Raw genomic sequence first — 25,593 nt, 5'->3', positions numbered from 1 at the left:
TGTTATACCTTTGTATCTCCTCCTTCCTACATATCTATTGAGACAAAAGGTTTAAATTAAACAAAGCAAGTGGGAAAAGAAAGAAATACAGATCACAGTTGTAATTCTTTCCCTTTGCAAGACTAAGGTAAGGAACACAGTATGTATCTCTTGCCTTAAGTGAAAGCAAGTCTGAGAGTAAGTTGGTGCTGAAGCAAGCATCAACCTACACAGTTAAGCCCAGAGAAGCAAACACTTGTTATTTAATTTTTGGCATCCCTGTGTTACCTTGCCCTTGTTGCTTCCACTCTTGCTCATGTTGTTGCATCTTATTTATCTCATGTTTCTCTTTTCCAACTGAAACTGTAATTCTGTTCCTTGGGGTGACTGACAGAAGGGCAACCATCTGCAGTTCAGTGTTTTTGCCTGTATCTTCAGTGCACAGTGGTTAAACTTCAACCTACCTCAAAGGCATGGAGTCTCCAAGTGCAACTTAGCACAAAACTGAGGTTTTGTGTAGAGGAATCTGGCCAGAATTGTGTTAAAAGCAAGAGTACAGCTACATTCACAGTGAGTGGGATAAATCAGGAACAGGACATTACATTGCCTGCAATGTCACTCGCATGTGAACCCAAAGCAGCAATTCCAAAGGAGTGCTGAACAGAAACATTTGCAAAGCTGCAGGAGGAACTGAACTTCAACTCTGTATGCAGTGCTATGTTATTTAACACTTCATCAAAGGAGACATGAGTTTTATTTTGGACAGTAGACTTTATTAGAAATTTTCTCCTCATTCATCAGTAAATTCACATTAAAATATGCTGAAGGCAGCTCAGTCTAAACATTTGACATCCTGCCATAACAACAACTTCCAGTTTAAAAACTAGATAACTGATCAGGCAGATAACTTGAAACATGTAAGAAATGCAAATAGAAAGCAGCATCTTAAAAAATGGGATCAGCCTGAAAAATTAATACATTTCAGGTGGAGTTGGGGAAAAACCAAAATCAGTCACCCCAAGATGGGAAACAGTTAAATGAGAACTCCACAGACTCTAAACAGATAAACATTATAACCACACATACATTAAAAAGAGAACAAAGTACTTAGAGTTCATACCACATAAAAATTATAAATTTGTTCAAATAAAAAAGTGACAAGCTTTCTAAAATACGAATATCCTAAATTCTTGGGATAGCAAACACTTTGTTATAAACTGCAGAACTTTGGAGGGACTAGATTTGGTCTTGAAAACAATGGACTGCATCTTACTGTTACCACGTCCAAAACCTGATCTTTCTGACACATATACCAGTTTTTTTTTCCTTCTAGTGTTTTTAAATCACATACTCTTCTTCTAGACAGTAATCTGCTTTATTTTAAACATTAGAACTTTTAGATATTATAGGCCTGATTATGTTGAGTGCTGAACACTCAAAGTTCTCAACAACTCCGGATAACAAAGGCAAGGTTTAAATATTTTTCAAAAGTTACTGTCAAGATTTTTCCTTTGCTAATTTATTTTTATCTACTAGGGTGAGGTGTAGGAGAGAGAAAGAAGAAAAAAAAAAAAATCACATTATTGAAGAATGTGCTGTCCTGCATGACAGTGGATCTTGCAGGTCAGATTTTCTATTGGCATTCACCAGAGGCAACAACGATAAACCAATATATGACAGATGAGAATAATGGCCTTCAGGACTGTAAACACAACAGGCAACAGATAATACACGAATCTCAATCAAATCAATGTTTTCACATTCTTTAGTAGTCCCCCACAGTGATCTGCTTTCACTGGTTCAGAAAAAAAATATATATTAAAAATTAAATAACACTTAAGTGTCCATCACGAAAATTTATATTTTGCTGTAAACAATTTTCTGCCATTTGCATTGATGTAGTCCAATGTGAGGCCAGAGGGTTCTAGACATCTTATTGGTACTGTAAATAATTTTTCAGCGACAGAGGCAAAGGTAGAATTTCTATGTCATGCAGGCGGTCTCTGCCAAGAGCAAAACGAATTGATCTTCGACACAAGTCCATTAAAGGCAGGGGTTCCGCTGAAAAAATAGAAGAAAAATAATAGTTAATTTTTCAGCATCTCCATTTACAGACAATGTTTTATTTATTAACATAGATTCTGTACTGTATTAAACAGTCATAAAGATAGTAATGGTATTGTGAAAAACCTGACAACCATGAGGCAATTAAGATAATCAATAGAAGCAAAGACCAAATTCTATGCATTTCACCCATAAGTGACTGCAAAGTTTCAGAATGAGCTTCCTTATCCGTAAGGCTTAAAATAATAATAATCCAAAACCACTCTTCAGGCTTACCAAGTTGCAGCATAAGAAGTTACTACATTTCTAGATTTCTAACAAGACAAAGAGCTTCTACTCTGTTAACATGTTAACGTGAACTACACTGGTAACTTCTGACCTTTACATATCAGTTCCTTCTGCGTCTTAGGAACTGGAAACAGTATTTAAGGGTAACCAAACTTCTCAGTGAACACCGCTTTTCCTGCAACACTCACTTAGCCTTTCTTTCTAGGAAGTTCATTGGAAGCAAAAAAGTAAACAAAACACCCTCAAAAATCTAGAGGAAATTTAACCTTTTCCTCCATGAATAAATTAAGGGTGGAGGATTCAGATGACTAGAAGGCACAGCGTGTGCTCTCATACGTATATACAAAAACACCCCCAAAATACACAAACACCTGTAGATACTCTTAGTTTAATTTAATAGAAGTGAATTAAGTATCTGTCAGAAATGCCTGGCTGATAGCACTTAAGATTGGAGACCCAAACACAGTGATCTGCAGCACCTCAAATCATCTCACCCCTATACCCCATCCTGGCCTGCAAGACTCGCACAGAACTGCAGGAACATCATAGCATTTCCATCCAACAGTAGCATGAACGACCTCTGTGACTGCGGGGTTTGCAAGGGAAATCTTTTTGCAGTAGGAACTGGAATAAAGCTGCAAAGTCTTTAACCAGTTACAGCTATCTTCAAGTACAACTTTAATCAGATGGATTTGGTTGCAGATGTTGGTTTAAGAGGGTAAGAGCTTAAAAGACTATAGGAAACTCTTCCTCTTTATGTGATAAAACACTAGTAGCCTTTAAAACCTTACTAGTACTTTCAAATGGAGAAAAAAAAAAAAAGAAGGCCATGTGCCTATATTATAATGATAACCTTTTATAAACCTGACAGATTACTTACAAGTGCTCAACACTGTACAGCACTCAGTGGTTTTATCAGGAGTTCTTTTACGTGCCACATGTACATTTACACAAACTACATTAATCTACCAATCCTTTAACTGATACTATTTTAAAACCTACTTGAAAAAATTCATTACAAAGCACAAAATATCCGATGTAAGGATTGGTTTTATATGCTATAATTGTCTGCTCTGGTGACACACCACTGACTTAATGGATTTTCCATCAGTTACCCCAGCATCACATTTGATTTGTATAGTCCACAGTTCACTATGGCGTTTCCTGAAAGTACCTAGGGAAAAAAGCTTAGAAAGCATTCTGTTGTATGCTGAAAGACTAAAAATCTTATTTAACTTTATAACCACTTAAGTGACTTGGATATGGAGTCTACTTCTCCTTAAAAATCCACTTCATCTATAATTTTGGCTATTTAAAGACTAAAAAATAAGAGCCCTCACATTCCAGTAATAAAGTAACATTTTCTATACATCAGTGATCTTAGTTTTTATTTTTACATACCAGAATTATGAACTTTAGATCTTAAGGGATGAAGCTGTAAAAATGCATTAACCAGGATTAATAAGTAGGAGCAAAAATAGCTCATGAGTTCCAAGACACAGAATACAACACATCTTACAAGTAGTACACCATAAACAACAATTTTCTAAGTATCTTCCCAGAATCTCTGCAGTCCCATTAAGAAGATGTAAAATAAAGACTAAGAGTGTTTAAAGCCATTAACTGACCATGTGGTCTCTTTTTTTTCCTAGACAAAGGAATATGTAAAATGTAGCCATCTGTGCAGCCAGGCACAGAGTTAATCCTAAACTTCAAAGCACAATTTAAGGAAAGGTTAAAATATTTTTCAAGCTTGAAATGCTAAATGAATGTCTCCTGTCTCACTTCTACAGGGAATTTTCAAATGCTAAAGAAAATGTCCCCAAGTGCTTGCAACAGCTCCTAAAGTACACATACTGAATGTGTTTTTGCAACCTGAAAATTTAACTATACTCTTTTTATTCTCCTTTCTACCCAACCACAGTTCAAACCTACAACAAAATTAGAACATGTTTGTCCTACAATACTAAATAAAAGTTACATTTTCTGAGGTGCTGGCTGTAAGAACTTGATGAAAAATTGTAATAATAGCATTTTAAGTAAAAACTGTTGGCAGCTATGAATAGCCCTAAATGATCAAAAATTAAATTCAGGAAAACAAATCACTTTAGGTTTCAAAATAGTTTATGGGATAAACGTAAAACTGTTTAAAATTAAAGACAAACAATTTTCAGACAGCATAACTCAACAGAACTATTATTAAACATTTGGTATGTACCTTAATGCAAGCACTCTCCCATCCATCACACCTCACATTTTTACTACATATCTTACAAAGGAGGATCATTTGGAAAAAAGTTTGGGTTTTAAGAGGCACAAGTTAGGTTCTGAAAACTGGGCAAGTTTCAGGGGCAGGTATTTGTATTAATATGGGGAAGAGGCAGAAGAAAGCTTGTATAAGGATTGGGCAGAGCTTTGATCCTGTGCTGTATGGCAGCTGGGAGTGCTTCTCAACTCTGGCGTCTGGGTGCACCCCTCGGCAGGGTGCATCCCTGCCCTGAAGCTGAGAAGACAGACTCAGCCGTGCACCCTTCTCCAGCACACCTGGTCCTGGGCTAGACGGGTGCCACCATGTGCCCCAGCAGGTCCCCGCCTTGGGAACTGGCAGAGCAAAGGCGTGCCAGAGTGCCACTGCCCAGAAGGCTAGACATCAGCGAGCGGTAATTTCAGAGATCCTTTAACGTTCATCAGGTGCCAATATCTAGCATACAGCTTGGCTGCCAATACCTGGCGTTCGCTGGGTGCCAAGCCCAGGCTCTGCCATGCCCCCATCACAGCTCCAATGATTCAGCAGCTGCAAGGCATTTCCTGCGCTGGAGCTCAGGGAGAGGGAATTGGGATGATGTTAGCACAGCGTGCCGGCGAGGAAATGGACCACTGCAAAGAGGTTGCTCATCAGCTGCTGTAACAGCTGAACTGTCTCTTTCACACACATGCAAACACCAAAAGTGCTTCAGGTTTTCAGGGAAATTCAGTCAGAAATAAAAGTATCACAAGTAACTCGGTCCTTTGAAAGAAAAGCAAAAGAAAAGTTTGACCATCCTAAGTATATATTGTTATGCACCCCACCTAAAACACACACACAGACTTGATGAATCCAAAACGCTCAACAGCACCTTCAAATGTTCAAAACAGTACTTCCAAAATGCTATTTTCATTTGAGATCATACAAATAATGCTGAGAACAGAATATTCTAATAATGCAACAGATGGGAAGATGAATATTCTGAAGCCACATGGTTAGCTGTAAGTTTGGCTACTGAAAAAGTCTTTCTTTCACAACATTAAATATTTACCTTGGAAAACCTGTAAATTCAGGGATAGTAACTGATTATCAGAACATCTTACTACTTAGTATACCTAATATGCATAGTAAGTGTGGTATTTTTAGAATAACCCACAATGGAATGGAACTGGAGCATTCAAGCCCCCCAGAAGAACGTGAACCAGCCATTTTGCCAAAGTTATGTGAACTCCAGTAATGTTCTTGCCATTAGAAAAAGGAGGAATGAATTGCTGAGCTGGAATGCAAAATTGTAAAGAAAACATGATTCACAAGAATGGCTCTTTGTATTAAATTCCCAACCCGGCTACGAAATTCAAAGCGAGACACACTCCAGGGCAAGGGAGCAAGCTTTGCACAGGAAACCCAGCGCTTCCTCTCAGGCTCCAGCAGAACTCGGAGAGAAAAGTGCAGCTACAGCTTGTTGGGCAACACACGCACTGAGCCTCGGGCCAACCCCCGTCACCCTCCTGAATGTACTTTAAGGAATCGTCTTCTCATTTAAAGTTTACTATGAAACCTCTTCACCCAAAGGTAGCTCCTCATAACTGTCACATCACAGAAAACTATTTTTCAAGAGAAAAAACAGTGAAAAGATAATACTGCTTAACTTATGTCAGAGTTGAATTCCCGTGTCTCCCAATTTTGTACCAGTAGTTTACAAGAGGGCCCATTAAAAAAAAAAAAACAGCTAAGAAACAGACCTTTGCTTCCACTCCTTCTCAGAAGCGTATCTGCAACAGGCCCACCATGGGTCACGCTACAGGGTACTCTGTGGCAAACCTTCCTTTCCCTACACTACAGTTACGTGCACACCGACACCTGAACACCTGGGAGCTGGAGGCAAGGCACGACAGCTGCTCTTCTCACCCAGAGCTGCATTTCACCGAGTGGTGTACAAAATACCTTAAATAGCTCTTTAACATAATAGCTAATAGCTTAAAAATAGCTATTAAATTAATTAAACAAACAAAAATAGCTGTTTAGTAGCTATTTAGCTATTAATAACACAAAATAGCTGTGTTTATACATCTAGATATATTTGTTCTAATGGTATCACTGACAGTTTAAGGACAAAGGCAAAGAAACATTTGTTAGCTAGAAACAACTATGTGCTTGTGAGCATTTCTCCAATAAATATGCATCTGCAATAGCAATTTACACATCATTACCAGCTGAAAAGTTCATTTAGTTTTGGCAACCTGTAGTTATTTAACAATCTGGCAGTCCAACAAGACTGCCTCATCTTTGTAAACAGGCTTTTATAGTTGAGATACTAAAGTCATTTAGCATCCAGTAACACTAAATGTTATTAACTGCAATGTTACATAAGGCTCATACAAAAGAGCAGCTTTTAGCACACAACAGTTATTTGCCAAATGACAATATCCATTTTTTAAAAGAAATTTGTAAAGCTCTAACAGCACATAATGTTCATAGCTTTCATTAATCTAAGAAGAACATATTTTCATCTCATTTTATAAAATCAGAGTTGTCTGGGGGGAAAAAAAAACCCACACCATCAAATCAAAATTAAAGGCAGTTGAAAAACAAAGGAGGTTTTTGTGAGAAACATCGTCACCAAAAATTAAGAATTTTTTTTTTTAGTTATTTTATAGGTCTACCTGAGATACCAAATTATCTTTTATTTTAATATTTTTGGCATTAAAGTTATGAAAAAGCACTTATATTCAATGATTCATGTTACTGTCTCCAACTGCTGTAAAGCAGCTTTAAAGTCAGATTAAAAAAAAAAAAAAAAAAAAAGAAAAAATACAGCGTTATGAGACAGAGATGCAATCGCACATCATTAAATAAGCGGATGCCATCGCCCCAGTGCTAACTGTGCTGTGCTAACACCCGTGCCACGAGGGAAGAGCCAGCTCATTAATGAGGCAACGGCGGCATAACCTTTCTCGTCCCAGAATGCCATCACCTGGCAGAGGAGCGAGGCGAAGCAGCGCCGCCTCAAGAACGGGAACGAAAGTAACCTCTTGCAAAAGGAATACATGCCTGGTCCACAGAGAGGAGTCTTGGAAACTAGAAAAATGCATGATGCCTCTGTTCGTATCCTAATTGGGCAGAAGGTTTTCTACATGTTACGTACTTGGTGGCTATTGCCCAGTTCCCCTTTCTGCCCTCTCCTCTTTGCCACCAGTAAGTCAGCATCACTCAGGTTCCTGCCCTGCACTTCTTTTCACTGCTCAATTTTAATCTCATGCTGTGCCAAGAACAATGATCATCATAATCTTTAGAGGGATGATGTCCCCAAAAGATTAAGCCTTTGTCATGGAAAGGGGATCCAATACGGACACCAGATGACATTCTTAGACTGTCCCTGTTGTGGTGGGCCTCCCATAAACCAGGCGGGAAGGGAAAGCTCTCTCCACAGCTTGTCACCACTCTGCTACCTGACGCCTACCTGTTCCGATGGACAATCCTCTGTCCCCCATCAGGGCACCTCAGTGCCTCCCATACTCCTGACTGCAGCACTTTTTTTTTTTTTTCCCCATCCTTTTTCTTGAATTTTCCCCCTTCCTCCAGGTACTAGAACACCTGCTAAGGGGTAATGTGGCCTAAGTGTTTCCATTAAGGTGATTTAGGGTATACAGAAATTTATAAGGACCATTTAATTATCACATACAATAAACATCCAAATATATGTAAGCCAGGACTTCTCCTTCCAACTTTTCTGCCAAAGCTTAATTATTGTTTTAATTTTATGCAGTACAGGCCAAATTCTTTCCCCCACATAATATGGTACATAAATACACCCCCTGTGACATATTTATGGCTTCCCTGATGCAACTGATGGAAAATTCGAGTCATATTCCTTAAATGGCACAATCTAGAGAAAGGAAATTGCAAATAATATATTAAAGAACACAGGCTACGACCAGTCATAAAAAATGCTAATAAATCTCCTAACAGCAATGAAAATTCAGTCAAAGGATAACAGGATAAAAGAAATCACTTATCTATTTTTCCCACAGATGTCTTTAAGCTCTGCAGCCTAACCCAGCAAACCATTGAAACAAAGCACCTTAGAACATCACCTTTTAATTACAGCTCAGGTGATCCAGAGGAATCACCACTCTCAAGAATTCTGCAAGTCAAAAGGGAACACCACGGTTTTTCAAAAGAGCATTGCCATTTTTCTCTAACTCCCATGCTTATCTATCTGAGAGCACCGGGCTCTGGCAGACTACTACCAAATATATGCTGGCTTTGCAAAAGTCGCATGCTACAAATCTCCAAGCTCCCCCGTAGCAGCTGATGCTGTTACCAGAGGCAGAGCACACGCACACCCTCCTTCAGCCCCTCCGACATCGCCCTCCCACCCATGCAGCTTGTTCATACACAGCTGGAAGCTATCGCGCTCGCTTCTTCAAAAGCGTAACGGGTGGCAGATGGTGAGATTTTTTGTTAGCAGTCAAGGCTGATCAACAGCCGCTGTCTCCAGCAGTTGTCTACTAGGACAAACAAAGCTTTATGTAGTACCACATCAGCACCTTGCTTTTAGCAGACGGGGTAGGGAAGTAAAAACACAAAAATACCACAAACACCCCCCTGTATCTGAGCCAACCCACATCCCACAGAATTTTGGTACTTGAAATAAAGGGAGAAAGGAAGGCAAGAAAGCTTGAATAGAGGGAAGGACTCGCGGTAAACCTCCCTCCTCCTCTGCATGTCTTGCACTGGGCAGGGGGGGGTTGTTATACACATACCTTTGGCTTTTAAGTGTTAAATGCAGTTAAGTACAGTTTAAAACTTCCATCAGGCATCATTTAGCAGAATTAAGCTGAAAAAGCAGCAATGAACAAGCAGATATTCTGCAGCATCATTTGTTTCCAGTTAATGCTCTCCAGCTGTGCTTTCTTGAGAGGAAAAGAGTTGAAAAGCAGAACAGAATGAAAACAAACTAAAACCAACCCCAAAAGCCAGTGGCCTCCTGTTAGGGGTTCGATAAAGAATCTGTCATTTGAGCCCAAGTACGTATCTCCTTGCAATTTCTTTTTTGCATTTCAGTGTTTGCAATCTCCTATGAAGACGACGCAAGATTGAAACAACTGGTCCTGACTCATAAGCACCAGAGCACATGCCTAAATCCAATGAATTCAACGCAGGCTTAAAATTTATTCTTAAAGATTTCAATTTAGTAGACTTAAACATATGCCTAAACACTTTTTTTGACTCATACTGGTTATAGGAGTGTTTCTCCTAGAAAAGTAATTAGTCTGTGTACATTTGTAGGAAGGCTGTACATATAGAGTCATATACATATATATCTGCAGAATATACATATATATCTGCAGAAACCCTCTTCCGATAGGCTCAATGTGCTCTACAGTTCTTACCCTCTAGGTGGGTTTATGATCCACCCAAGAAGGGCTCTAGACCAAGCACATTTAATACGTAGAACAGGAGCAATACAAAGTCTGGCCCAGGCCAAATCTACAAGCTAATTTCACTGTGGAACTTTCCTGAAAACCTTCATCTTCTGAATTAAAACAGTTAATTTAAATGGACGTATGCTTTATAATAATTCAATTTCCAGTAACAAAAATAAAAATAAAAAAAAAAAAATCACAGGTATTATTTATATTTGAAAACATTTTAACACACTATTTCTTTAATTTACAGATTACTAGATTATACTGCTCTACATTATTCAGAAGCTGCAAAACAAAGCCAGATAATAATAAATTTTACCAGCAAATGAGTGGCTTTTTTAAAAAGGAGCAAAGCCCTGTAATAAGCTGGTTTTGTTACAGCTTGATAGATTTGCATGCTGCCAGAGAGCGCGAGCGAGACCGGTGGCCACTTCCTTTCTGAAAGAGGAAGCGTACGTATGATTTCATTCCCTGTGTGCATCGGAAAAATGCAAATAGGAAAGATGAGCTGGAAAGATACGCTTTCTGGTCTTGATTTGTTTGTTCTCCTCCTCCCCTCAAATACTTCCACAAAACAGCTCTTCTCTTTGTTCTTCAACACAGTATGAAGGTAAATTGAGACAGTTATTTCAATGATGATCTAAGTGTTCTGTAGTAGAAAAGACACTTAACATAAATACACATTCTTTTAAAACTACAACAACAACAAAAATTGAAGTGCTTGATGTTAGAGATGAGCCTAAGCTACAAACCGTTGGCTCCTTAGCTCCTCCCAGCTCAAACTCCCCCAAGTTTAACATGTTGGGAATGAGGATTTGGCTTAGATTAATCTCCAATGTGTGCTTTATAGCTTTTACTCTTAGAAACACATTTATCACCATTAAATTCAGCTTGTGTGCCAGGCCATAAAGAGGGAAGTTAAAATATATCAAGGTGAGAGAAGATTAAAGCTTGGATGAGAATTTCACTGAGTAGATGCATTGGAGTTCAAAGACAATGTTGTTCAGGGGTTATGGACAGATTTATAGGCAAAGTAATAATGGAGAAAGTTGAAGGAAAGTTCAGGTTTCAAGGACGAACCACTGCAGACAACTGTTGCAACAGCAATTCCCACACTGCAAACAATATGCAACATGATGACTGAAATATGATGAAACAATTTCTTGTGTTTTATCTCTTCATGAAACATGCCTCAGAAATGGGCAAATAAAACACCCATGCACAAGTACACACCTTTATGGCTATGAACAAGTCTTTATTGTTGGGGGGGTGGGGTGGGGGGGGCCGGGGGGACGACAACAGAAAGAGATTTTAGGTGAATCTTTTCCTATCCCTCAGTTCATTGGCACATTTCTGCCTTAATAGTATTACAGCAGATGATGAGATTTCTTGGTGGGAAACCTAATCGTACTGATTAAAATATTCTAAAATTCAAAATTGTAAGTTTTCACAGCTGTTTTTAAGCACATTTTTTATTTTGGGTTAAGCTAATCAAATACACTTGGGGGGGAGAGAGGGAAGCAGGGAGAAAGGGAGGGAGAGACTGTGAAAGAGATGCATGCAAAAAGACAAAATGTTGGAACTACGTGCTGAACCAGGTGGGTACCTGGTTGCCTGACTGCCCCATCTGTCCTTCTCCCACTAGCCTATTTGATCTACCTGTTGCATTCTGTATGACATATTCATTGTGTGGGACAATGAAGTGGTGTACTGTTATCTTTTCTTGTACTGTGCCCAGCACGCTGGAGCCTCACAAGAAATTCTAAATACTACCATTCTAAAATAACACATGTTCATTCAAGATTTCCATTGCTTACAATTCATATATTCTCAGCTGGAACCTATCACAGTAGTTCTCTATATGGCTGTTTAGTATTATACTAAATAATAAAGTTACTTACACTAGTTAGCAATTAAATTGCATCTTCTGCATCACATTGCACCTTTCTTTGAAGTTTCACCATATTGACAGAGCAGCAGAACTGATGACTCCTCTACTTAAATTAATAAAAATTGTGCCGAGCTGTTTAAGACAATAAATATTTGACTACATTCCTCATATCATTGTTACACAACATTTCCTCAACTGCTTCAATTTAAATTACCAGGAGGCTCCAACATACACAGATTTCCTCAAACCAAGTGAAAAAATGGCAGCAGCATGTCATTTAAATTTTAATGCAATTGTATACAAGCTAATGATCTCTAGGGGAGATCCACAAACAACAGACCTGACTCATCCCTTTGTTACTCTAGTTTTGATATTAACAGAATTACATTGGAATCAATCTGGAGCAATGAAGTTGCAATTAGGCTCAATATAATGAATTTGATCCCGTTAGTTTAGTACCATTTAGGTTTTCGATTTCTTGAAAGTTTGTTTTTTTTTTCTTACATACCATAATCTTTATCAGCAGAAAACGGGTACTGGAGATGATCTGAATTATTTTCATACTGAATTTAGGATTTGTCATTGTTCCTGGTATGCAAACACAGCTGATACTCTCTAAAGACATTTCTAAAGCATTTGTTTTGAACACAAATGTGCTCTCATATCACAGGTAGAGCACACAGGGCTGCCTTTACTCACCATTGCTCAGCTCTTCTCATCACAAGCTCCTGTTAACCATCTTTCAACCTTGGCAAAGCTCTGTCTGAAATTTCACACTGCTGTGCCACCACCTACAACCAGCACTCCTGGCATGTTGTCTTCCAAATGGTCCGGTCATTTTGTAAGAAAGAGAGTGTGGAAAGATGATTTCCATATTACGCATTCCTACAGCCACTGTATGTGACATGTTATCACACCCTGAGCCTCTGATGCACCAGCATAAAAGCAACTGATAGGAAGGGAGAGGTGAGGGGGTAGGTGAGCTAGGGAGAGTGGTTTGCCACTAATGTGATTTTTCGTGTTCCTGGGTGCATGGCGGGGATCTAACATGACGACAAACATTAAAACTCACCCAAAAAAAAATCTGGAATTTCACATGAGATTACTAGAATCTGATAGCTAACTTAGTTTTGCTCACACTGAATTTCTTCACCTCCAGGGCAGTATCACTGGGCAAAACTTTCCAGTACTTGGTCCTACTGGATACATGGACAGCAAGAGCCCTCTCCAAGCTGTCTTCTCGGGCCTGAACGGCTGAAAGGGAAGGTGGCAGCTGTGGTGGAACCTGCTGCCCTTCTCCATCCATCCATCCATCCATCCATCGTCCTAGTCCTCACAACACTGCTTGATATGTTTGGAGAACTAGGCCTGCAGCAGCACACCAGTTATGGCTTCTTCCCTGTCCTCCTCCAGCTCACCAGATCCAGCTAACACATTTTCTTCGGACCTCTCAAACTACACACAACAACTCTTCCTTGATGGCACTCACTTGCTGTTCCAATGAATTCAGCCACAAAGGGGAGGACAGCAAGAAGCAACCACGGGGGCTTTTACCCCAGGCCCGCTCCTCCTCACACACCTCCCAGTTTCAGGCTTGGTCCTTCTGTCCTCGTGCTTTGTGTTACCCACTCGTGGCTTTATGACCACCATCTGCACAGGACATCACTGATATCAAACAAGATGAGGAGAAAACCAAGTGCAGCTGAACCACCAAGCAGTGTGGCTGTGCTCTGGAAGTAACTATAAAACATCATGGAGGGTCTGGGTTTATTGCTTCTTACTGATTAATTATCAAATACACTTTGTCCATAAACAGCCTTTTCCAGCTCCCTCTACCCCCAGCTGCCAGCTGGCTAATACAGTTGCACAGGTGTAAATGAAAGCATCATTTGGCCTGCAAAAAGCTATTATGAACAAAGATTTATCTATATTTTCAGATCCCAAAGTCAATCTGTAAGGCTGGCAATTAAAAAATTGCATCTGGGAACAACAAAGCAAAGCTGAGCAATTCACTCACCTCTTTAATGTACCTGCATGCCTTATTTCTGTAGGAAAGGGAATCTCATCAACCCGCTAATACAGCTGATTTCAAATAAAAAACTAGAATGAAAGAAACTGAATATGTACTAAAATCCTTATAACAATTTCTACATGTTTGTGTTTCTAGATTCCTGAAGAGAGTCAGGTAGCAGCTTGAGGCACTCGGCTCACTACTCAATGTGTGTGTGTATATACACACGTATATATATAACACACAAATACACATGCACAAGAACACAAAAAGGTACGAATATGAGGGAAACATTTGAACCACCCTCTCCTCCTTCCTACACACATACTTTACTTATTTATATTAGTGGTAGTAATACACCATGGAGTTTAGTGACACAAAATAGTTATTACTATTTGATTTTAGATTTAAACAAAGGGAAAGAGACACAAGAGATGAAGCTATAAGCTGGAGTTAATATTATCCTACTTATATTAAGAACAATGCTGTGATTAATAGCACAGAAAAAAATTAATTCTAGAATTCTACAGTTTGGCCAGACGTACAATAATTTCTTAGTACAAAATATAAACTAATTTCAACATGGTTTAACTACAAGAGGATACATTTTCTTATCTGGGCGCTGGTAAATATGCAGGTTAAGGTTTTCAAGAATAACTGAGTTTATGCAAGCCCATACTTAGATACCACAATAAATGACTTGATTCATTACAGTGTCAAGCAGGCAGCAGAGCTTAGTGATGTCAATAAGGCCATTTCCAGCCCCAAAAAAGGGATGGCATTTTTTGTCAACTTTTTCTTTGATATGTTATTTACAGTGTGGGATATGGCAGTTTCAAAATTACATATTAAGTTCTTTAACAGGAAGAACTGTGGGGGTTTTTTGTTTGGTTTGTTGTTTGTGGGTTTGTGTTTTTTTTTTTTTTTAATTAGTGGAATATCACTTTGACGTTAAATTCCCATTACGTTTTAATAGATTCTGAACAGACTCCTTTACTATCAGCCTCATATTTTGAACACTAATTTTTACCTTTTTCTTAATATGATTACAAAAAGAAAAAGAAAAAAGGTGAAAGACAAATGTCAATCCCTTTTTATGCTTGTGTGGCATGTATAAACATATATATTATTTTTATTTTTATATATATATATAAACTCCACTATGACCTTTCTTTTCAACCAAATCTTCTGACCTATTAAACCATTTAAGTCTGTCTTACTTTCTCCTCTTATCAGCTGCCTCCTTCCCTTTCTTTTGTGCTCCTATTCTCAAAGCAAAGTGTCACTCCATGAACTGAGGTTTAAGAATGAAAAGCCCTTATACCTGTGGGTCTGTGAACATCAGGCACAGTATATTTTGCTTTTTTTAAATCTAAAATCTGGGTAACATTGGTGCAACAGATGAAATGCTAAATTATCAAAATAAATTCTTTAACTCAGTACTTAATCCAAAGTACAAACCCCCCAAATATTAAAAGCACATTCAGAATTACACACAGCACAAAAGAATGCTTCCCACCGAATTCCTTTTGCTCCCTGTCGACTCAGCTTTTTTTGCTCCACCAGCATTGTCAGCAAAGCCAAAGGGAATTTTGCCAGGGTAAATACTGCTAAATGGGGTCCCCCATCCATAGATATTTTGCTTTTCCGCTGTTGCCAAGTCACTTCTGATGTCAATCTGCCTGTAAGATGAAATGGATTTTTTTTTTCCCCAAGTACTCACAGTTTTGAGATAAACACTGACCCCTCGGGCATAAGAATATGTCCATGCCATTTTAATGTCTTGGATATTTCTTAACTAATTAAGTTAATCACATAAACAATGACTGAGTAAAAAGGTACACCCAGCTTTCCAAAATCGTCCTTCGTAGGGGTGGGAACAGCCACCCAGACCAGGCTTCCTAGGGAGCATTCAATTTAACCCATCCTCTGAACCCCCCACATCAGTTAGTGGTTTACTTCAGTTATGCTTTTACTCCCCTGTCCAGGAGAAGAGATCAAGACCTTGTGCTTGTTTTAAATCTCATTCAGCCATACATAGAAGCAAAACCACAACCTGAAAGAAGCCTGTAGTCAAGCACTAGAGGCAAGAAAACTTAAGAGTTTAGGGTAACCTGACCCACTCATGTATTCCATTTCCCAAAGTGCTGATACTTGTTTTGCATCTCCTTGTCCTTTCAGAAATCAGAACTTCTTCAAAAAGCAGGGTTAATAAATCAAGGAAGATACTTTCCTTCAGAGCTGTGAGACAGAAGCAGTCAAACAATACCAAAGCAGTCAAACAATACCAAAGCAGAGACATGAAGACCCGGGGTATCACAGCAATGAGAAACAGATTGACTTTATCCTTCCAAGCATCTCCCAGCTGAAGAGACACGAGGAGAGAGAGGCAGTGACCATCCAGAGTACTTCCCCAGGAACTCAGAAGTGCAGCTCTTGAGTGTGCTGCTCACTCAGTACACCCACGCCGCTAGCGATGGAGCGGAGACCTGGAGCCCTCCATCACCTGCACCTCCTGGTTTCCTTTGCAGACGTTCCCAGGACTGCAGGCAGGCAGGGAGGCAGGGCATGCTCCCTCCTGCAGATCCCCCGCCTGGGAAGACTGGGAGAGCAGGAGACTAAGGAAAACGTTACTAACTGACAAAGACAAAAGCAACTTGGGAGTGGTAAGCACTACACCAACATCTGTGGAAAAATGTCAATGAACAAAGGAAAAAGAAAAATAAAGGCTTTTTTCCTTTCTCTGTGTTATGGTCTAGCGTATTGTTTTCAATACAAACCTTATCTTTACATCACCTCTGCTATTAATGACATATTTGTATGTTGATGTCATGCATTTAATATTCTGAATGAAATCTTTTTATAATATATACTTTAATTGTATTTACTGATGCAAAATCAGAATTCTGGGGTTTGTATATTCAGGATCCTGGTACCGACTGAAACATGCATTTCACTGTCTCTAAGGTAACTCTCCAGCACACTAAAGAGCAACGTTTTCATATGATTTGCTTTATTGATATACCTTCCAAAGACAAAAGCAGGACTATATATTATTCATCACTGCTTTTCCCTTGTTAGGTAACATCAATTAAAACTGACCTTCCAGGACATTCTTCCCTTTAAAACATAAAAGCCAGATGACAATTATTCAACACTTCTGGACCTCTCTCCCATACAGCTTTGAATAAGAACTTCTATGCTTGAGCAAAAGCAAACTTCATAGAGAGCAACTTGTATCATTGCTTGAAGATCTCACAGAAGAGCAAAAGTCACTCTGCGGCGAAAGCAGACCGCAGCTCTTGTGTGCGGATTTCCAGTATGAACTAGGACTCAGCACACTGCGTTTGTAACCTTCCAGCACAATGTGATGACATTCCCAATAAAAACGTTTCATCTACTTGTTTCTTAGATGCATCACATTTTTTAGAAGCCAGTTGTGCATAATACTTTTCACTTCATCAAATTCATGCTTGGGCTGATCAATATGGATTTAGCAATTACCATTGACAGAAAAGGTCACAATTTTGCCTGTTCCCAAACCGTCTGTTCCTATTCTGTGCTCAGTAGTCATAGCAGGGCTGAATCCCTGCAGGGCTGACTCCTTGCTTTCAAATGTGTAAAGCTCAATTAATTTTATGCGCATTTTTCCTCAAGGGCTTTGGCCAATTTTGATGAAAAATTCAGCTTGGTCCATTCAAACATGGACGTCTCACAAAAAAATATTTCCTTTGAGGCTATTTAGAATATCTGAATGAAAACTCTCTCACTTTCGGGAAGTACTTTACAGAGACATTCTGGTTACAGAATTTTGTTAATGGAAAACCATTTTCAAGAAGTCCTGAAATGAGAACATGATCCCAAATAACACCACATGGACTAAAACACCCCCACAAATCTAGAAAGTTCAAAAGGTTGAGTTGCCTCTTAATCACGAAACGAGAACATAGAACAAAGTTGTCTTCACATACAACTGCCACCCTCTGGTGACTACCGTATCTCTTTTAAAGGCCTGCTCTGAAATTCTGTCTCTGCAAATTCCATTTCTAAAAGCTATGCACCTAACTTTTAAAAATATTTTTTTGCTTCATAATAGCAAGGTATTTCCAATTGTTCACACTAAGATACTAATATGCATGGACTTTCTCCTGTTTCCAGGTTTTGCTGTGCTCTTGGCAGCAGTGACATAGTTCTTCCCCAAGCTACCAGAGTTAAATCATGCCACTTCGCACCACTAAGTCCTTATTAGGAATATGTATAGTATATATTCCTTTAGGAAAAAGGACTTAGAGCAAACGCATTTCTATCTTCTGTAAATTCTCAATGCCTAGTGACCCTTGAGTGCTGATGGCTCTCAACAGACTTCAGCATTTCAGTGCTGTTCTTTGAAATAGCTACTGCCTGTCTCACTCCTGAAAACCCATTTCAGAGTCAAAGTTCAGATTTTCTGCATTTGTTTTCCATTGCCTATCCTGGCCAAAGCTGAGCTTCAGAGAAAAGGAAGCCAAATATCACCACATAGAAAGTCCTTAGAGGGCAATGCCAAATTTATTTTTTGTTGAAAGGTAGCCATACTGACACCTGCCATGTTTTTGGCTTTCCTATTTTTCCAAACACACCTCCTGGGCAACATGGTACCTTAGACATACAATAATTACAACGAGGGCCACAAATACACTGCTACTATACAGCTAAACCCATTGCCATACAGATGAAAACACATGCATAATAAATTTCCAATCCATTGCTAAAACTTTTGTATTGACTTCCAAACTAATTGTATTTGTATGCACAAAGTCATCTAGAGTCCACAAAGCAGGGAAGTTGAAGGAAAGACACAGAATACAAAAAGTAAGCAAACCAGCAGCTCTCTGATGCCTCTGACTCTTTTCAGGATCCCTGAAAGCTGCCTCTCGCTCTGTGCAACTTGCACTCTGCAGGCATAACGCAGTGTACGATCTTAATCCTGCAGAGCCTCAGTAAAGCTCTACCTACCACAGAATTAAACCAGGTGTTTGGGAAGCTCTGCTCAAAACAAGGTAAAACTAAGAGCTGTTATCAGAAATTCAAATAATAATGATTCCCCTAAGTGCCATAAACACTTCACGAAGCTGGAAATTCAGTATTTTTTGCAAATGTAACAACTACGATACCCCCTCTGCATCTCCCATTTGCAAGAATTCAAAATATCACTTCAAAAACTTGAAGTTCATCTAAGAGCAAAATAGCACTGTTCATGCAATGTCAGAACACTTTAAATCTTACGCAAGACTTTAACCTTGACTTTCAGAAACAAGCACGTAAGTTTCTAGTTGCACCTATGTGACTCCATTCTCTCCAGCAGAAAAAGGGTATTTATTACCGCTCAACTATGAGCTTTCTGCAGCGCAGGGAGCCCCAGTCGGGCAGCGGTGCCAGCTGCCTTTGTCAGACAGCTGTGGCTCCGTTCCCAAAAGCACCAGCCAACCTCAGCAGGTTAAGAGCGCATGCTACGTTTTTCCCTGGGATGTGGTCTGCGATGTAAATGAGGTTGCTCTCTAAGCTTGCCTTCGGAAAGCACTCTCAGGAACCCTGATCAGCCATTTCCTCCTTGAAACCTCTCATTCCCAGAAGGAAAGAGAAAAAACTAAGCTTCCCTAGCAGTAAGCATCTGCCAAGAAATTTTAAGTGTTCCCATTCAAACCCTCCTCCCTTTTCTTAAGCTCTCCATTTCTTGCTGTATTATAAATCACTCTGGGGAAATACCATGGACTCTGAACATTTAAGTTATGTTCCTAAGTGGTAAACCATCAAGTTTTACTAGCCTCTTTAAAATAAAATATTGTGGTCTATCTGCAGAAGCAAATTATATATTGCTTTTTCTATATTAATTCTATGTTACATGGATTAAGAACCATACTAACAGGAAGTTAAACTAGCCCTTATTAGGGAAAACTGCTATATCTGAAACAGAACAAATATCACAAGGGTTGAACAGGGCGTTGGGGAATGCATCAAAATCCTATGCAAAGATTAGTTCACTTGGCTCCAAAATGGCTTGTCAAATAACAGCAATATATTTTTTTAAATTTGAATATAAGAGCATCTGACCTGTGACAGGCAACAGGCAGTACCTTTCAAAATGCTGGAGCTCTGGTACAACACAGCAGGTACACTTTCTCCCCTGCAAGAGCTTCTCCTACACATGCATCCTCCAATTTTGGCCTGCGAGTATTCATTCCTTTATTAACAATCTCCTAATGAAAACTTTTGTTCCAGGAAGGTCACTGCAGGTTAAGAATAATGCATTAAAATACTTTCAAAGTATTTATAGAAAGATGTTGTAGAAAGGAAGGAATAGCTTAAGTACAACTGAGACTGCATCATTAACAGGAGTTTCCGCAGAAGTTGAGCATTTTGACAGGGCAGGGAGCAGAGTTCCCACACCAGCAAAGATGCAAACAGAAGTACCGGCCAGCAGTAAATGCTTTCACCTGGCATCAACTGATGGACTGGTTTTCTTTACCACTAAAGGATGATTTACACATCCAAGGAGCATTTCAGTTTCCTTTAAGTGGTGACAGAAATTAGGAAAATAACATGAAAAGCATGGGACAGAGTGCACTATGTTCACTCAGGCCCAGTGATCACTTTATTTGCACTTCAGCAAATTTTCAGATATCTAACTTTGTATATTAAATGTATAATGAAATAGCACTGATTAGTTATTGCTCACATCTGCAGGGAGAACAAAATACAGTGTCATCAACTTAAAACTATACATCTAACTAATAAAAACCTACATCAGAGAAAGAAATTATCACCTTGCATCACTTTAAGATTGTGGGCATCTGGCATAAATGCACATCAAGGTTGGTTAGCCGGGGCCTACAAAACACTACAGAAATCATTATTTCAACACCGTAAAAAGAACCACAGTGTTTTTGGGGAATCTGGAGGCTTTGTGAATACCAAACCACTGCACACATGAAAACATGGCAGTTACAGAGGACTTATTCCTAGCTCTGACACATTTCCTATACAACGTTGGCCAAACCACTTAGGTTAGTGTAACCGAGTTAGCTCTGCTGCACAGACGTACGGAGAGGAGCTGTGTCTATCACGCTGCACAGCAACATTGAGCCATTTCTGAGCTGACATATTTGAGTTGCACTTAGACCTGACATGTCCCTGGGGGGCCTTCTGCTTTGGAATTTAGAAGAGTGCTACATCGCTTTGCTGTGTCTTAAAAGCATTTTGTAAGAGAACACTTAATTGTAGGCTTCTGTCTATGCCCTCTGTTTCAACTGCTGAAGCAGCAGCTGAAGAGGCTGAGCTAGGTGCAATGTTTGTCTTGCCACGGCTCATGTTTGGAATGTGCTGGACATGAGATGTGGTAAAACTGGCAGACAATCCTGCCAAATATTGCGTGTGCATAATACAGGCCTGAATAGCCGAGAAATCCCCATGTGAATGAAAGGCCACAAGTACACGTTACCACAATGAACTCAACAGACATGAAACAGGTCCAGAGTCTTGTCCAGAAGCAAACACCCTCACAGAACCACGCCAGGAGTTTGGTAAATCTTTCGCCCAACACATGCACCAGAGAAGCCTCTCCAGTCCAAAGGGAAATGGGTACTTGCCTTTAGCATTGGCAACCTGGTTGGTATAGGCAGGCCAACAGCCATGTGCGAGGAGGTAAGCCTGCTCTGCCTCCCAGGGCCTCGGTGCGGCTGCTTTTGCTGATAAATTACAACAGTGAAGAGATGGTCAGATAACAACACGAGAGGTGTACTAGTCTTTACACCCCTGATTTTGTTTTAACACAATTTTTACTTCAAAAAGCCACATTTTAATGAATGAAATATTGTACTTCCAATTTTAGAGGGGTTTTTTTGCAGAAAATTCACACTGTGGTACAGAAATGTAGTATAACAGATTCTGGCAGGAGACAAGCACAGCTCAGAGTGGACCTCTGTCCTGTTAGCAACATTTGACAATGCATTGCCATTATCTGCCTTCTTCACTGGAAAAAACATCATTTCCTTTCCAAAGCACATAGTTAAAGACAATATCCAAAGACTTTTAGGTTCTCCTATTGCTATGACTGAGAAAGGAAAGTAAAAAGCAACTCATTAAAAGGAGGTGACCTTTCTGCCAGACTGGCTTCCATTACAGCAGTTTTCACACAGTGAGAAAAATCTCTAAAGATATTAACAGAATGAGCACTTGCAGTGCCTCCTCCATGAAATGAAGTTTGCTCACTTAAAAACAATACCAAGGACAGAAGTTCTGAAAAGAAACCAGCTGTGCCACTCAGGAGGCACTTAATGCGTTAAGTCACGTGTTTGTTTCTATATTTTTACAATAACAATGAGCGATTGCGACCCAAATACTTCCGTATTTTTCAAGAATATAGGGGAGAGATGCTACAATATCTAAGCTGGATAGAGGAACTGTAATATCCGATTGCCACTTGAAGAGCTGCAGAGTTTGCTATGTTTATCCTGTGGGGCCGTTCATGGGGGTTACACACAACACACATTGCCGGGACAGAAGTGACATGCCCACGATGACCACACTGTGGAACCACCTCGCTTTGCACAGAGGGAGGGAGCAAGGGCTTTGGGAGCACCCCAGAGTGTGAAACCCAGGAACACCCCACTCCCCACCTCCTCCAGCGATGCACATACCCTCCCTGCCCATCCTGTGCAAAGCGGTAATGGAAAGCCAGGAACAGCAACTACAAACCACCACAGCTTGACTCACTGCAAGTTTCTCTAATCTAAACTAGAGCTTCACCTTCACTTACACTCAATCACAGCTCATTAATACTCTCTTCATATTTTACCTTTTAACAAGCCAGTGGCAGCCACAGTCTAGATTATTTACCAACAGCACTCCATTGCTCTGTTAGCATCCCTGCCTTTGATCGACAATCATCAAATTAAAAAAAAATAAAAATATATATATATAGAAGGAGAGACGAGGTTACTCACTTGCCAGCACCAAGAGCTAGCTTGAGTACAGCTGGCGAAGTTTTTAGTGCTAACTTAGTAGCAAAAATGCCTGTCAAATTAATTATTCATATGATGAATACCCTTCTTCTTAGTTTGGTTTATCATGACAAGCTGGAAAGAATCACAGTGGCTCTTCATGCAAGCAGGAACGACATCGGAGCGCTTCGGTTCAGATGTGCTCAGCCTAATTCCATTATTAAACCATTCAGTCTTGAGAAGCAAAGCTAGACGTCACTCATTCCACTTAGTCAGACTTAAGTGCCTGAAAAAAATCTCTTCCTTCAGCAGCTTTCCAGCATATTTGAATAAAACTGACTGTGAAATATACTGAGAGCATAACAGATGGCTTGTTCTGAAAACAGGCAGCAAAACATGTCAAGAGGATGGACACAGAAAGTGTCTTTCAGTAGTGAATTACGGAGCATGAGTCAAAGGCAAAGCTCAGCCATACCCCTCGCTCCTTCCAGCTTGTAACAAGAAGAAAAACAGCCTTCAATTTCTCAGATTTGCTATAACATGAAATCCCTAATCCAGTTTCCTAGTTGTCGTGGTTTAACCCCAGCTGGCAACTAAGCACCACGCAGCCGCTCGCTCACTCCCCTGCAGTGGGATGGGGGAGAGAATCAGAAGAGTAAAAGTGAGAAAACTCGTGGGTTGAGATAAAGGCAGTTTAATAGGGAAAGCAAAAGCCATGTGCACGCAAGCAAAGCAAAACAAGGAATTCATTCACTCCTTCCCATGGTCAGGCAGGTGTTCAGCCATCTCCAGGAAAGCAGGGCTCCATCATGTGTAAAGGTTACTTGGGAAGACAAACGCCATCACTCCAAACGTCCCCCCCTTCCTTCTTCTTCCCCAGCTTTATATGCTGAGCATGACCTCATATGGTATGGAATAGCCCTTTGGTCAGTTGGGGTCAACTATCCCGGCTGTGTCCCCTCCCAGCTTCTTCTGCACCTGGCAGAGCACAGGAAGCTGAAAAATCCTTGGCTAGTGCAGCAACAACTACAACATCCCTGTGTTATCAACACTGTTCTCAGCACAAATCCAAAACATAGCCCCATACCAGCCACTATAAAGAAAATTAACTCTATCTCAGCTGAAACCAGGACACTAGTACAGAACCACTAAATTGTAGTATATGGCAAATGAAGGATTACTTTAGTACACTTCTAATGTTTCTAACATTCGTATGCAATAATTCAACATTTAAGCCTGATTTAAGATTGACTTGAATTCAGCTTGGAAGGAGAGATTAAAAGAACTTACACCACAGAACTTGTTAAAATGAAAGCAGTAATGGGGAGATGGTTGTAACTCTCAGCACAAAGAGCAACTGCTTAGGAAATGATACAACTCTGGAAATAAAAGTGGTCTAAGATGAATATCAGAAATGAGCTGTGGAATAACCTCCTGAGACAGAGTATGGAAGTTTCATCATTTGATTCTTGTATAATAGGAAGGGCTGCGGGGGAAAGATGTTAAAACTATTCAGCCCAGAACAACTAAGTCTTCTGACAGGTGAACAGAAAACATTTTAAAAAAAGAGAGAGAGAAAAAGAAAAAAAAAGGACTGGGTCATTGAGTTTAATATCTTGCTACTGTAAATAATGTAATATAGACTATTTCATTAACTGATCGAGCCTTATCTTAAAGCAGCCCAAGAGTAGAAAAGGGTCAGACATAACATCTATAATTAGATTGGGTTAACTGGAAAATGCGTAAGCAAAAAATTTTGGTTTTCCATCCTCTTTCATCACTCAAACAGGCACTGGAAAATGAAACACCAAATATACAGCTATAATGTAAACAGAAATATCATCTGACCTACAGAAAAGTTACTCTGCATTTCCACAGTGAACTTTTGGTTGGCTTTTGTTCAAAATCCGTTTAAATTAAACTGTTTTTTAAAAGATCGCTGATGAACAGCGGAACCTAACAAAACGCATCATCTTTTTATTTAATTAATTTATAAATTAATTTATTTTTTTCTTTACTCTTGCTGTAAAATGTACCTGCTATTACCATGGTCCAATGCAAAACGTGCCTTTAAAGCAGGCTTCGTGTTGTGTTTGTGTTGGTTTGCAAAACCTAAGCACACTGTGACCGGAGTACAGGTAAGAGCGCTGCGGCGAGGGCACAGCAGGGTGGGCGATGCAGGGCTGCCCAGAGGGGCGGCTCCTCTTCCCGGCCAGATCCAAATCCCGCTCCTGGAAGTCTGCTCCATGCCCCCCTTGCCCTGGCTCTTAAGCTTACAGATGAGTGACTACCTCCCAAATTAAGGCCTGCCACTACCCTGCTCCAGAGCGAAAGGTCATGCAAAGAAAGCAGGTCTTGAGGTATAAACTGTTTTTCTTGGGAACCTTGAAATCCCTTCAGAAATTGCCTGGTCGGTTAAACAAAGCTATGGCCTTCAGCTTAAATTTTGTACATATTACCTGTCTTTGGCTCAGCTCCCAAACTACCATTTCCGGTAGTTTGTGTGCGGCACTGGATGATGGCACGCCACGTAGCGCAGCCCCTCCGAGCGTGCGCCCGGCCGGCAGCCCCTGCCCGCTCTCAGGGGTACCGACCGATGCCCCAACCCCACCACGAGGCACCATCAGCGGTGCATGAGCGGCTGCAAAGCGCAGCCGGCACAGCGAGAAAATGGCACTGCACTGCCCAAGAGTAGCAAGGCCCTA

The 25,593-nt window shown here is 40.1% G+C and overlaps 1 protein-coding gene across 4 annotated transcripts in view; it reads right to left on the bottom strand.

Annotated features, from left to right (window-relative positions):
- Positions 1–736: 736 nt before the first annotated feature.
- SPSB4 (splA/ryanodine receptor domain and SOCS box containing 4) overlaps positions 737–25,593 on the bottom strand; it is a 94,757-nt gene continuing 69,900 nt past the window's right edge. For 2 of the 4 annotated variants that reach the window (XM_075507386.1, XM_075507387.1), the window contains one exon: positions 737–2,040. In XM_075507386.1, the coding sequence (XP_075363501.1) occupies positions 1,913–2,040 (128 nt within the window). In that variant the 3' untranslated portion in view covers positions 737–1,912. Of the gene's footprint in view, positions 2,041–3,732; positions 3,767–25,593 lie in introns of all 4 variants that reach the window. The other 2 variants (XM_075507389.1, XM_075507388.1) reach the window with 2 other exon arrangements.

The sequence above is a fragment of the Mycteria americana genome, chromosome 7 (genome assembly GCF_035582795.1).
Source record: "Mycteria americana isolate JAX WOST 10 ecotype Jacksonville Zoo and Gardens chromosome 7, USCA_MyAme_1.0, whole genome shotgun sequence".
Taxonomy (NCBI): domain Eukaryota; kingdom Metazoa; phylum Chordata; class Aves; order Ciconiiformes; family Ciconiidae; genus Mycteria; species Mycteria americana.
The sequence above is the reverse complement of the archived record's forward strand: the minus strand, read 5'-3'. Positions and strand labels throughout refer to the sequence as shown.